Consider the following 13,917-nt stretch of genomic DNA (forward strand, 5'->3'; position numbering starts at 1 on the left):
AAGGTATTGATTTCGTAGTAGGACGATTTGGTCCGGTAATAGTCTTCGGTCGCTGTCGTGCCACGTCGATGACACGTCTAGAATCCGAGCGGTTCGTCGGGGATGAGTAAGCCAAGGATGCGACCAGCTTACGTCTAACCTATCGCCACGTGCGCTGACTTATTACGCAATCGGACGAGTAAGGGAGAATAGAAGTGGGTGGGGAGAGAAGCGGAATAAGAAATCTGGATAAGAAAATAAAAATGGACGGTATCGTTGCTGTTGGTGGGTGCGACAAGTGGACAACTTTATCGGGCACTTATCGCTAGCTTACCATTGTTAGCCCGGCCATGCAGTGGACGTACGTGGCTTTTAGTTATCCTGCACATGAATAAGGAGCTGGATTATTCGGTACCCTATTCGGGAGGGGAGACGTTAGACGTATGAATTAATTAGGGTAATTAAGAGGGTGATGGTGATGGGTATCATGGCATGTGATCACATCGAAGTGTAAGTGTAATCTAATTGGTCACGTTGCCCGACATCACACGTGGCTCTGCGTAGGGTGACATTTGTCATTAATTATGGGTACAGGAATATATAAGTCAAGTCCTCCACTCTCTCCTCTAGTGGAATGTAGTAACTTTTTATATAGGATTTACCATAAGATATTATCACACACACACACACATATATATATATATATATATATTACTGGATAGAGGTAGAAGGCTTGGATATATTTGGCCCAATATCTACACATGGTTGGGCTTCTCTACCTAGCATGGGCCTAAAGCAAAGGCCCAAGTTGTTATCTTTTGGGCCAAAAGGATTGTTTAAAAAAAAATAATAATAAACAAAAGTATGAATAGTTATCCATCTTCATCTCCATGTGCGCAGCACGTGGTGCCTAACTAGTTTATGATTTTACTCACGCGCTTGTCGTGCACTACCGATCACGCTTATTTGGTTACCAGAAAGTTAAGCAAAACAAAAAAAAAAAAAAAATAATCATTATACTTATAGAAAATAGTTTCTCTACCTACTAAAAAAGAAGTTTTAATTTAATAAAGGAGAGTCATTTTATTAAACTATAATTTTAGCGAGCAATCAAATAAACATTTATTACGGATTGGAAGGTGGAGTGCTCTGTACTATCGCCAAATGTCCTAAAACATTTGTTTATTTTTATTAGTAATTATTTCTCTACGGTTAACAGCCTCGAAAGAAAGAAGAAAAAAAAATCCAACCGCTCGGAAGCATTCTTACCACTGTACCTACTACCTACCAGTCGCCGCGGTGAGGCCTCCTACTTCTGATGAACGACTCCTAATAGAAGTCGAGCCCAAATCAACGGTCCGGAGACGTCGGAGGAGAAGACGCCTTCGACTTCGCCGCCGCCACCTCCATCTTCATCTCTAAGGTAACATACTTTGCATTTTCCAACCGGGAATTTCAGAAACTCTAGTTTTCTTCTCTTGACTTGGAATGGAGCTAGGGTTAGGGCTTCGTGAGGTTTATACATGGCGGAATCGGGTGCTCCGGGATCTCCGGAGAGCGGCAACTCCGGCGACCACGGGGGCGCGTCGGCCGGCGGCGGCGGGGCGAGGGAGCAGGACCGGTTCCTCCCGATTGCTAACATAGGGCGGATCATGAGGAAGGCGATACCGGAGAATGGAAAGATTGCGAAGGACGCGAAGGAGTCGGTGCAGGAATGCGTCTCCGAGTTCATCAGCTTCATCACAAGCGAGTTGGGGCCGATAGATCGTAGATCCTTCTTTTTAGTCCATCATTTGTTCTCTTCTCCCTGTTTCCGTGGTGATTTCTAGCCTTTTTTTTTTTTCCCGGTGCAGGGCAAGCGATAAGTGTCAGAGAGAGAAGAGGAAGACGATTAATGGCGATGATTTGCTCTGGGCGATGGGAACATTAGGGTTCGAAGATTACGTAGAGCCACTCAAGCTCTACTTGCAGCTCTATAGAGAGGTAGTTTATTTATTTTCTCTCCTTTTTTCGGTAAAGTTCACTTTTTTTTTTAAAAAAAAAAAACTAACTAGAGTTCACTTATATATGTATTTGTTTACTTTCTCTTTTTATTGTGAATCTCAATGGATTATGGCATTCATGCTGTTGCTGCAGATGGAGGTACTATTTTTGGTCAGCAAACTTATATGTTTATCTTTTCCAAGTGCTGTCTTCGGTGCAGTTGAGTGATTTTGCTTTCATTCTTCATGCAATCTTATAGGGAGATAGCAAGGGCTCACGAACTTCTGATCAATCAGGAAAGCGAGAAGGTGTTGTTAATGGGGATCCGGGGGCCTCGGTAGGTTCTTCATTTCCTCATTAAATCAAAGTCTGATCAGTAACGACTAGTGCTATTGTTTCATTTTTTGAATAATGCAGTATCTTAACTATGCCTCTTCCAAAATTTTCTATCCTCTCCTTTTCTTATATCTTTTTAGAATACTAATGGCTGTATGCTATCTTCATAATCGATGGCTACCCATCTGCATCAGTGGTTATTACACTCTGAAAACAATAAATATTTTTTCCGTTAAGTTATCCTGTGATTTGGTCAAGTTGTTTACACACAGTAGGATGATAGGGAAAGTTAGGTTTCCCTTTTCAACATAGAGAAAATATTGTTAGAGACTTTTCGGGATATTGGGGTCCCCTCTACCTTACTCAAGCACTTAATGCTTTGACATGCTACAAAATCTCTTGGTTTATTGAGACAGCCATCACTGACAGGCAGATGGACAGAGGACCAGCATCATAACATCTGTATTTTCCCCATTATAGTTATGTTATATTATTTGCTTCTTTTGCTGGATCTCGTTTTATTTGTTGTCTTGGCATTGCAATTGTTTCTGGTTATACTTAGCTCATTGGCTATACTATGATTTTTTTTGTTAAAGCTGTGTTCCTGCTTGGAACAAGCAATGATTGATGAAGTTGCCCTGTGTAGCTCTTTTTGTTAGCCAAATGATAGTCCTTTTCCATCCTTATAGAAGCAAGAATATTTGTTAGCATATACTTTATATTTTCTAATTGAAAGGTGTGGACTTTGGTAATAGAAGGAATATAAGAATATGATGACTTCTCTAGGGACCTAAATTTGCTAGAGGTCTTTTGCAGAACCCTTGTGCTTGGCTTCGATCATGGGATTAATAAGTGACAAGCTCACTTCTTGAGCCCACACATAGCATACTTAGGTCAATGAGTATAATTAATATAAGAGCACAAATGGGAAAAGAGAGATGAAGCCATCTAACTTTTTATGTCTGCATTAGTGGATCTTTTTTACTTATTTTTTTTATATTCCACTAGAGCCTAGAGGGCTATGGCTGAATTTGTGCTAGATACCTGGTGAGAATGGAGGAAATTAAGAAGTAGAAACTAATCTAGTATCCTCCCCTTTTCAAATAAACATGAATTATACACTAGTACCAGGAAGCTCCTCTTTTAGCAACAAAGCGGTTCCTTACTATTTTTGTTACTGCTTGGATTAGCTTTCTGCCTGTATATTTTTAATTTGTGAACTCTAATTTCATACAACATTTGATTTTATTCAAGCTGTTCCTTTTCCCTTTTTTTGAGAGATATACAATTTTAGCTAATAAAAGTTTGTATTTATTTACTTGTTTTGCAGTATTAGCTCTGATTTGCTGCATGCAGGAGGAAAAATAACTTCATAATTCTGTCGGAATGTTTAATCTAGCCAATCAAGTCTTCCTTCTGCTTATTATTCTTCCCCTTTTACTCTTTTGATGTATTTTACCTTGTCATTCCAATGGGAGGTATCCAGTGACTGCTGTAACTGGTCATCCTGGCGTCAACTGCAATAGGTGTGACCATCTAAGCTTTCAAGGTACTGTGGACTACCTTTTGAGATCAAGATATGAAACTTTAGCATTGACTTCTTCGGCAGGCTTGATAGTCTGTCAGTGCAATTCGGTTCCTAGCATAGTATGTAGATCAGGTATTATTGAGAGATGGATTGTTAAACTTAATGAGAATCTGCTGGGTAGAAATCCTGGTCTTATGTGTGCTGAGTGAAGCTTTTATGTTGTGCTGTAGCTTGCTCAAACTATAAAGTTATTTTCACAACTGTTTATTGTTACATTATGGATCTCTATTAGATATCCAGTTATTGAATAATATTACAAACTGTCTATTATTACGGTACGGATCTTTATCAATTCTGGCAGCAAAGGTAAACCAGGATATGTTGATGAAACTTATGCACCTTATTCTTCACGTACTTATGCATCCTGCACCTCATCGATCTAGTGAGCCCTTCTTTCCTTTCCATCATTTCTTCATATACTTTTCCTTTTTGGAAAATTTTTATATAATATTCTTCACTCTTTTGGGGGAAATTGCAAGAATTTAGTCAGCCGCCGAATCTCCAGTAGCCGAAGTTACCTTTCTATCTTTAACCCGTTATTGGTTGGAATTATTCATCTGTTTCCTACCTAACTTCTATTCGATAAGATTTGTTAATTCGTGCATGATGCATGCGTTGTACTGGATAATGATAATTAAGGGGAAAAGATATCCTAATTGTGGATCTTTTATATTCTTATACTTCTGTTTGATAGTAATCTCTCTGTCAATCTACGTAGTGTTTCTGAAAGATGTCTCTTGCCCTGCCACTCTTGAAAGCTTTTTCTTGACTAGTCTCTTTGACACTGCTACCTTTGACAACTTCTGGAATATAATAGAGTTGATCCAATATATTTCTTTTCTTCTCTATAGACATTTCTTTCTATCACTGTTAATGTAATTTCAATAACTCTTCTTGTGGGCTGTCGTCCTTTGAGTTACTCAGACGTTTTCTTCTTCAAGGTTGAGTAGTAAAAGATGCCACGCAATTAGGATAAGCAATTTAGAAATTGTCAAGCATTTATTCTAAAGCTGGAGTGTGCTTGAATCTTCTTGCCCTTGATTACCTATGAAAGCTCACAATTAGAAGGAAAATGGTTAATTACACCTAGACTCTTAAATTATTATCTATTTTCACATGTTACATTTTGTGACACTTTGACCTTTTTTTAACAAATCTGATGTCTCTCAATCTTTTTTTTTAGTGTTAATGAAAACATCAAACTCAACTTACTCTTTTAACTCTCCTTTTTTTCCCCTTAAATTAAGGTAAAATAACCCTGGACTGCTAATATGATCATTTTATAGCAAAAATAATAGTCAAACAAACAAGTAATAGGAGAGATACTTCACTTATTTCTCAGATTTTATACAATTAAAAATAGATAAAAGAGTCTATTATGAAAATGAGCAAAAGTCAAACCAGCCAAAATCTTTGACCAACAAGGTATCGGCCGATGTTCCTTCCCTGGCCAATCGTTTTGACTATTCTTGGTCACGTCTATTTCTAAACCATCTACTTAACTTACCTTAAATAATTGCCACGCACGGTGTTTATATAAGGCTAGCTTGAAGGACTTGATCACATTTGTGATCACATTAGAGGCGAGGTCGATATCAACTCCACACGATCGATGTCCGGCGAACAACAGCCGCCAGTGACGGTAAAGATCATCGAGACGAGGTTCGTCGAAACGGATGCCACGAGCTTCAAATCCATCGTCCAGAAGCTCACCGGGAAGACTGCAACGATTGAGAGCACAAGTGGGTTAACTGATCAGAAGACACAAGCGAGTGGGCAATCATCTACAGACGGAGTAATTAGAGAAGAGAGGGATAGTAAGGTTCCAACCATTGCTGAGCTGAATAAGTTGCTACGAGAGTAACCAATAAGTTTATTCTTTTTTCTCTTTAGATCTTCTGAGTGATTAAATTGCGTTCTTTTGTTGGTGCAACCTTATAATATCGTAGATATATGTACAAGAATATTCCGCGTTAGATGGTTGAGTTCTAATCCGACAAATAATACATCTGCATGAAATGTAGAGAGGGAGAGAAACTCTTTTCCCTCTCTACCATCCATCATAAACTCTCGCTTCCTTAAACCACAACTAATCCAAACCTTAATCACCTTATAGACTAGCCATGGCCGAGAAGGAAGCAAGCATCGTAAGCAAAGGCCACGACGACGGCATAAAGTTCGACCTCGCCCTCGTCGAAGAGTTCGGCCTCCTGCCGCTCGCCGACGTGGTCGAAGTCGGCTTCGCGAGGGTCACCGGATTTATGTGGATCCTCAAGACTCCAGAGGAAGATGGTGGAGCACAACTTTTAGATGGCAAGTAAGTTGGTGAGCTATGACACTGAGATCAATGGATACTTGGAGAACAAGTGCATTAAGAAGCTTCAGGGTGTGAAGGCTAAGGAGCTGCTGCTTTGGCCGCCGGTCAAAGAGATCGCCGTCGACGACTCGGAGAAGATTCGATTCAAGAGTCTTGCTGGGTTTACTAGGACTTTTCCAGTTGAGGCCTTTGCTTAAATTTGGTGGATAAAGTCGTACTTTGGTTATTTATTTAAAACCCATATATATATATATATATATATATATGTATGTATGTATATTAATAAGTGGGCCTTTATTATATTTGGGACACAAAACTTTGGGCCTCAGTAGATTGTTATCATTACTTAGAATTTATACTTGGGCCGAGTTGGGCCTACATTTGTAACTGCTAAGCAACTTAAGCCCTTAAAGAATTTTTACATATTTGCCACTAAAACTTTCAAAATATTGCAACTTCCACCGAAAATCATCATGTTGTTTCAAAAACACTAATCATAATCAGAAAACCAAATTTAAATTCAAAACTACTATTTTCCCACCGCATAGAATTATTTAAAATAATTTAAAAATTATATAATATTTTATTTAATACCATAGTACAACGAAAAAAAAAACATACTTTATGAGAGGCACAAGTATATTTTACATCTTATTCTTTTTGTTGGTTAACCTAAACAATAATATGGTTGGAATACTCATTTAAATTTAACCATGATGATAATTCTCAAAGAATTACAAAAAAAAATAGTGACAATTATAATATTTTATAGAATACAACGGCACATGGCTCAACAGTGCGGTTAGCTTGGATAAACAGCTTGGCAACGCATCAGCTTGGAGCAGATCTCGATGACATTTGATTCGAAGCAATTGTTTGGCGATGCATATGGCTTGAAGTCTAGACTAGGTAGTTAAAAGCTCGGTGAAGCCTAAGTACTTCTGTATCTAGAGAGAGTTAAATTTTTGTGTAGCTTATATGTAATCTTCGGACTCATGAATGATAAAAAATAGAATACAACAGCACTAATAATATTTTCATATTTTCAGTGTAATAAAACTTAGGAGACAGCACCCATAATTAATTTCCACTACTGTTACCAACTTGGACTAAAACAAGTTGCTAGGGCCTATATAACTAAACAAAAGCCCTATAATTTTGGACACTACCCTAATTGCTCTAATGTTGGACAACCATAATTTGTCTTGAAAGGGCCATGTCTCCCTCCAATCCATGGCCATTAAACCAATCTTAAGCTAATTAATATGCCGGCCTACCTTACCTAATAATCTTTTGGGCTCCAAAAGGAAGAGTTAGGATGGGACTGTTTGCTTGACCTAGTAATAATCATTTCTTTCTTTTATGGATCCCATTGCCGATTTGTACACTAATGTAGACCTTAGCTAGGGTTTCATGCTACCTTCCTTTGAAATTAGGGTACCTTAGTAGGACAAAGAGGAATAGATTTTGGAAGAGATATAGGAAGATTTGGCTGCTTGGAAGTAATCCAAGCACATATATGGAAGTTCTTCTCTAGAATTTTGTATTAGACTACCCCTATATGTAGGGTTGGTATATATTAGAGGATATAGCCAGTTTGGAGCTCTCTAAAACCATTCTTTATTTTTCTTAATTAATGTGAAAGCTAATTATATGCTTTTAGATAAAATCGCTACACGGGAAAGACTAGTTTTTATTGTTCTCTTGAAAAATGAGCTACAATGAGTCTAAACTATACATATATTACTCTCCATTGTTCGTTCATGCGAACGGTCAATCAGACTACAGTAATTGACTTATGGTTATTGTTGATTAATAAAACGACATCACATTACAAAATATTCTTCTTAAGATAAATTATATTTTTAACTTTATGTGATTAGGCCTTAGTTTATTTCATCCACTATAATTTTATTTGTGTTACTCTACTTCAATTTTTTTATATTTAATTAATCTATATGTCAAATTTGAAGATACTTGCTAAAGACAAAATGGTCAATAATTGATAAATTTTTTAACGCATTTAAAGTAATACTAATCAGATTACAATCAGATGATAAGAATAAATCTAATCAATATTATTTTTGATGCATTGTAAAGCTCATCTAATTAATTATAATTTTATCTCTAAGAAGTATCTTCCAAATTCGACCAGTAGATTAATCAAATGTTACAAAAAGATAGTATTTTCAATTAAAATATAATTATAAAGGATCAAAGTAATATAAAATAAAATCATAGGAAATGAAATAAATCTAGACCTAACTAAGTCGGTGTAGTCAAATGTAGTTTCCCTATCTTGTTAATGAACTTTAGCTACCATAAACCTCATAGTGGATAAACATCATTAAGGTCTTGTTAATGGGATGAAAAGGTGAGGAAATACTTTGAGAAACAGTTGGCAAGTAGGAAAATGGATGATCCACCCCTTCCTTCCATAATGGTGCACCAAAGGTGGGGGAGAGGAGGGGGGGGGTCACGGGTTGGATGCCACTCCCACTACTCCTCAAAACTTTTTCTACTTCCATTAAATTCCATGCATCCAAAGCTTCAAATCCTCTCTCTCTCTCTCTCTCTATCTCTCTTTCTGAAATCGATCTCAAAGAGGAAGAAGACTTCATGGGTCTCATATCATTTTGGAGGTGGTGGGGTCTTCAATGGTCACGGGTTGGATCCCTGCCGACATAACTAGGACACAAGTAGAGGGGTGGAGGAATTAAAATGAGAGAAGAAATAAGAAAAAGAGAAGGCTCTTCTCCTCTCCTGACTAAAAAGAAACAAATCTTGGGGCTCTTTCTTCTACTATGACTTCTTTTTTTTTTTCCTTTGGGTACTTAAAAGTCTTCTCTCCAAGCTGGCTTCCATGGTTTTGGATTCGAAGTTAGTTGGATGTCCCCAAGAGGGCCATGCCTTTGTCTCCTCCTCCTCCTCTTAATTATGAATTTATGATAGGTTTCAACTTTCATGCAGTTTGTAAATGTGCTTAATTATGTCTACATTAGTATTTATTATCAAAGCTGGAACCGACGCTAGAGAGGACTTAATTCACTATGAATATATTCTGATGTATTACTTCGATCTAAATCTAAACTATAATTTAACACACTATAAATAGTACATAAAATAATTATCAATTTTAATTTACTGTTTAAAAATTTATCCCACCTTTGACATTGAATCTCACTATTTCCACCAAACCAAACAGCCGCTTAAAGGAATAGAAAAGGAGAGATCATAAGAAGCCACAATGATACAGAAGTATACTTTCCATGTAACCCCACCAATAGTCCTTTTATTTTTGACTTCTTTTGCTGTCAGTGTGTTAGAACATTGCTAACAAGAGTTGTGAAAATTTGGAAGGAGAGAACTGACAAAGGAGATGGTCTTTTCAAAGCAATGAATGCACCCAACAACCACTTCCAGAGTCTAGTGGACAAATCTTAGATGCAGTAAGTAACAGGAGAAAGAATTTTGAGTTCTTATTCATAAAATAAATTTGTAGCATGTATATCAGAGTAAACACTAGCAGCAGCAATTTGACAAATTTCTCTCTAAACCCGGTATCTAACTCATATAGAAGTTTGCTTGCTACCACCACATAACCAATCTTCCCCAATGGCATTTGATGTTTGGTGTAAGGTATATACATGCAATCTCTCTCTCTCTCTCTCTGAATTACATCAAAATACTACTGACAAGCCTCGAGTGCAGAAGGTATAGTGTGTTGCTATAAAATTGGAGCGAAGAAAATGACTGATTAAATGAGGGCATCGGAGGAGGGGCGAGAAATAGTTGAAATGAATGGAGAGCGAGAGAGGAAAAGAATGAATAAGGTGTGCGAACATCGAACAAAATGGGAAGAGTAAACAAAGGAATGGAAACAGAAAGAATTGAGATATTTCCCTCTCGATCTGGCTCATGTTCGGGTCAAAGAATTGTAAATGTAGCCCGTAGACTACCGGATCTGATATGTATGAAAAATGATAGTGTGGATTCAACCGTTGACATCAGAGACTGTAATGCCTCACTGAGTACTCTAAGACCTGCTGGTTGGGGCAGATCATCTCCTTCACCTTCATCCTGTTCTTGTAGATCTTGAATGTTGGGACAATCCTTACGTTCTCTGATTTGGCGACAATAGGAGTCTGATTGATATTGACCTATTGTTTGAACAAACAACAAAGTTAAGAACAGAAAAGGTGATTCTTTAGAAAGGAATCATACTTGCAAAGAAGATTACTACTTGCCTTAAGGAAATTTGCTGATGGGTATTGGTTGCACAGGGCATCCACAAATGGGGTAATCTGGGTGCATTGTTGGTTAAAAGTTGCCATAAAATACACAATGGAAACACCTGCAAAATTAGCAGCATGCATCGCTTAATCATCACAGAGACAAACTCAAAACCTGGAAAGATATATCATTGATAAGACTATAAGAGTGCGTTTAGATATAACAAATTAAAACTGGATCGACAAAACTTTCTTAATCTATAAGCGTAAGAAGCAACTAGATTAACACATGAAAGGAGCTTAAGAGTGAGGTGCAAATAGCATGACCAAATTAAAAAATACGCGATTAACAACAGAAAAGGAAACCTCACCAGGCAAAGATATTGCTGCTTCTAGTTGTTCCAAACTAGTAACATTCTCCACCTCACCACCAAATTTCATATTAGCAACTTCCTCACCACGAGATGTCTTCAATGCGAGCTGAGCATGGAATAAGGCTTCAGACACCTCGGTGTCTCCTGGAAGCTCCTTCCTGAGAACCTCATAATCTTGCACGCATTCAGCCCATCGCTCAAGCTATTAAGTAGTTGAAGAAAAGAATCAAGAGAAGCTGCACCAGTTACAACAATGTCCATTGATAAAAATGTAGGTATTATAGTTGATAAGAGAGATTCTTTACCTTGAAATTGGAGGCAGCTCGTCTTAAAAGGGCCTTCATGTAACTGGGTTGGATTCTGAGTGCTTCATTACAGTCTTCAACAGATTTTTCCCACTGTCCCAGCTTGGACTGACATGCTGCTCTGTTGCAATAGAGGACAGGATTCAAGGGATCATACTTGAGTCCTTCTCCGTAAGCTATACATGCTTCTGCAAATCTTCCAGATTTAAAGAATTCATTCCCCTGAGCTCGAGCCGTTGCGACCAATCTCACATTGTTAACCACCATTGCCACTTCCATGTTTCCAGGATCTAGCTGCCTGGCCTTCTCCGCTGCTGCAACTGCTCTCTCAAACCTGCGATTTCCGCCTTCAATCCTCAGTCACCTAAGATTTGTTACAATATTAAAATAATAATAATAAATTCTAATTTTTTTTGTTTTACCTTCCCAATGCCATATCAACTTGAGCTTGAACAATGTAGATGTAGGAGTTTGATAGCATACCAAAGAACTTGGTCGACAAGGAAGACAAAAATGAACTCTCCAATCTTGGGGCAACCGATAAACTTGAGTCAGCCTCATCAAGCTTATGGAGACGGAGGAGTGCTTCTGCTTTCGAAGCATGGAGCTGCAGATTAATTGCAAGTGAGTAGGACTTCTTTAATCTATAGCTGACAAAAGAATAATCCATATGACTACAGACTATGGATTGAAATAGTTTTACCATAGGAGAAGAGTCTGCTCCTGAAGCAATGGTAGCATCAGCTTCCCTCAGTGCACCCTTCCAATCGCCTATCCTCCTGGCATCGGCACATCTCGCCAAATGCCTCTCCACCTCTTGCAGCTTCTGCCACGCAGCAGGATCCGGCAGCTGCCCTGATCCAGCTAAGAAGAAGTGCCTCCTTGCGTTCTCAACCAATCCTAACCTATAAAGGGAAAATTTCACACAATGTCATGCGAAAAGAACAATCGAAAGATAAAGATGATTGCAAAGTTACTAAACGCCAAAACAATAGCCAATGAAGAACGCAGATGCAGTGATACAAGGAAAATTTATCAAATAACTAAATATAGCTCACTTCAACTACAAGGCATAGATGTGAACAAAAATGTCACTCTATCATCTCATAGCATACTATTAACTAAAGATCACAGAGATCACCATAGGAATTTACTATTCACAAAGATCAAATCTTTCAACCAGCAAAGACAAGTACAAAGAAGAAGAAGAAGAAGAAGAAGAAGAAGAAGAAGAAGAAGAAGAAGAAGAAGAAGAGGAACTTTGATGAATTTGATGGTATCATTGACCTCACCTAAGATTCAAAGAAGCCAGTTTGTGATGAGCCCGGCCATTCGTCGGATCGAGCCGGACAGCCTCCTCGCACTCCCTCACCGCCTCCCCTAATCTTCCCACCCCTATCAACGCGGCCGCCCGGTTACTCCGGCAGGAAGCATTCTCCGGGCACATCGTCACTGCCCTGTCGTAAAACCTCAAGGCCTCTACATACTTCCCCTTCTTGTAATGCTCATTCCCGGCCTTTGTAACCTCCTGGAGATTGTTTACACTCATCCCCACATTTCTCACCCCCACGGCCACCGGCATTTTCCCGGAATTCCCCGAATCGGAAGCCACCCCACCTCGCATTATACTCCCATGGCCATAATTCCCCGTCCCGGATCCGAGCACGTCGCTCCTCGGTGAGTTCCGAGGCATCATGCCCACCTTCCCAATCTTCCCCGAGGGACATATATTGCCCGCCGGAAGCACATTGCTCACTGGAGAGCTCGCCGTGCTATTGCCACCACCTCCGCCACCACTACTCCCTGAATAGATCATAGAACCAGAGCCGGTGCGCCGGTGCAAAGGTCTCACCTTTGGGGTATCGGCAGCGTTTGGGCTGCTCTCAGCGGAAGCAGAGAGCTCCCCGGAGTGGCTCCGGTTTCCCGCTGCTGCCGCAGCGGCATTGCACAGGGGCTTGCCGGTGAAGGAGCCAGAGGAGCTGGAGCTGCTGCTGGTGTTGGTGTTGCTCGGGCGGGGAAGAAGAGGAGAGATGGGCGAGCCCAGATTGGGAAAGAGCTTTGAATCGGGCTTATCGACCTCTAAGCTTAGAGACGAGCGGAATCGATCTGGGTCGAGCTCGGAACCCAAAAGGGAGTCGTGGGCATTGCCGTTTGAATCGATGGAATGCGACATCTGGGACCAAAACGCTTTTTGGGTTCCGTTTAGATCTGTGTAAGAACCCTTTCAATGAGATCAAGTTCCCAACTTTGGATTTATAATGGGATAACGGAGCAAGATTTCCCTTTGGCAGGTAGAAATGGAGAAGAGCGAAGAGAGGAAAAAGAGAAGTGGAGGCGAGTGGAAGGAAACAAAATAATAAGCTTACTCTTGCATCCCCCCACCCCACCCCACCCCACCCCACCCCGTCACTCTCTCTCTCTCTCTCCTCTCTTCACAAGAGATCTCGTTGTCTTCTCTCTCTTCTCAATGGGTTTGTTTCCTTTCTCTCTCACGGAGCAAAGTTTGTAGTATAAATCAAGATCCAATCACAACCCGGTTACTGCATCAAGATGACGTGTGTTTCCTTGGTTTTACTAATTAAAGCTCTCGTTTTTTCTTCTCATTGCTTCCGATTTTATTCCCAGTTTACGTTCGATTTGTTATCCATCCTTCACTCCTCGTTTCGGCTCGAGAGGAGATCTCCAAACGCAAGCAAGCGAGAAGCTAATAAGGGAAAATTCTAGGGACATCGCAAAATGACCCAAATGACCTCACTCAATACCGGAATTCCCAGGACTCGCTCGGTACATGTACGTAAATAAC

At 39.5% G+C, this 13,917-nt stretch overlaps 2 protein-coding genes and 1 pseudogene across 5 annotated transcripts; 2 read left to right on the forward strand and 1 right to left on the reverse strand.

Annotated features, from left to right (window-relative positions):
• Positions 1-1,200: 1,200 nt before the first annotated feature.
• On the forward strand, positions 1,201-4,166 carry LOC140771270 (nuclear transcription factor Y subunit B-4-like). 4 transcript variants are annotated; one of them, XM_073112743.1, is made up of 6 exons: positions 1,201-1,402; positions 1,484-1,729; positions 1,833-1,962; positions 2,116-2,133; positions 2,222-2,299; positions 3,629-4,166. In XM_073112743.1, the coding sequence occupies exons 2-6, from the start codon at positions 1,503-1,505 to the stop codon at positions 3,632-3,634; spliced, it is 459 nt and encodes a 152-aa protein (XP_072968844.1). In that variant the 5' UTR covers positions 1,201-1,402; positions 1,484-1,502; the 3' UTR covers positions 3,635-4,166. The 4 variants fall into 4 exon arrangements, with proteins under 4 accessions (XP_072968844.1, XP_072968843.1, XP_072968845.1 ...); XM_073112742.1 differs by having other exon boundaries at positions 1,203-1,402; positions 1,478-1,729; XM_073112744.1 differs by having other exon boundaries at positions 1,203-1,402; positions 1,478-1,729; positions 2,116-2,121.
• A 1,581-nt stretch (positions 4,167-5,747) lies between these two features.
• LOC140770830 (uncharacterized) lies at positions 5,748-7,206 on the forward strand (annotated as a pseudogene).
• Positions 7,207-9,775: 2,569 nt separating this feature from the next.
• Positions 9,776-13,481, reverse strand: LOC140769516 (TPR repeat-containing thioredoxin TTL1-like). Its single transcript, XM_073110226.1, has 7 exons — positions 12,407-13,481; positions 11,818-12,019; positions 11,537-11,721; positions 11,115-11,448; positions 10,807-11,011; positions 10,451-10,557; positions 9,776-10,363 (listed from the first exon to the last, which is right to left on the reverse strand). Exons 1-7 carry the CDS (start codon positions 13,285-13,287, stop codon positions 10,211-10,213), a joined length of 2,067 nt encoding a protein of 688 aa, XP_072966327.1. The 5' UTR covers positions 13,288-13,481; the 3' UTR covers positions 9,776-10,210.
• Between the last annotated feature and the right edge of the window lie 436 nt (positions 13,482-13,917).

This window comes from Typha angustifolia, chromosome 11, assembly GCF_048772165.1.
Source record: "Typha angustifolia cultivar Huaian chromosome 11, ASM4877216v1, whole genome shotgun sequence".
Classification (NCBI taxonomy): domain Eukaryota; kingdom Viridiplantae; phylum Streptophyta; class Magnoliopsida; order Poales; family Typhaceae; genus Typha; species Typha angustifolia.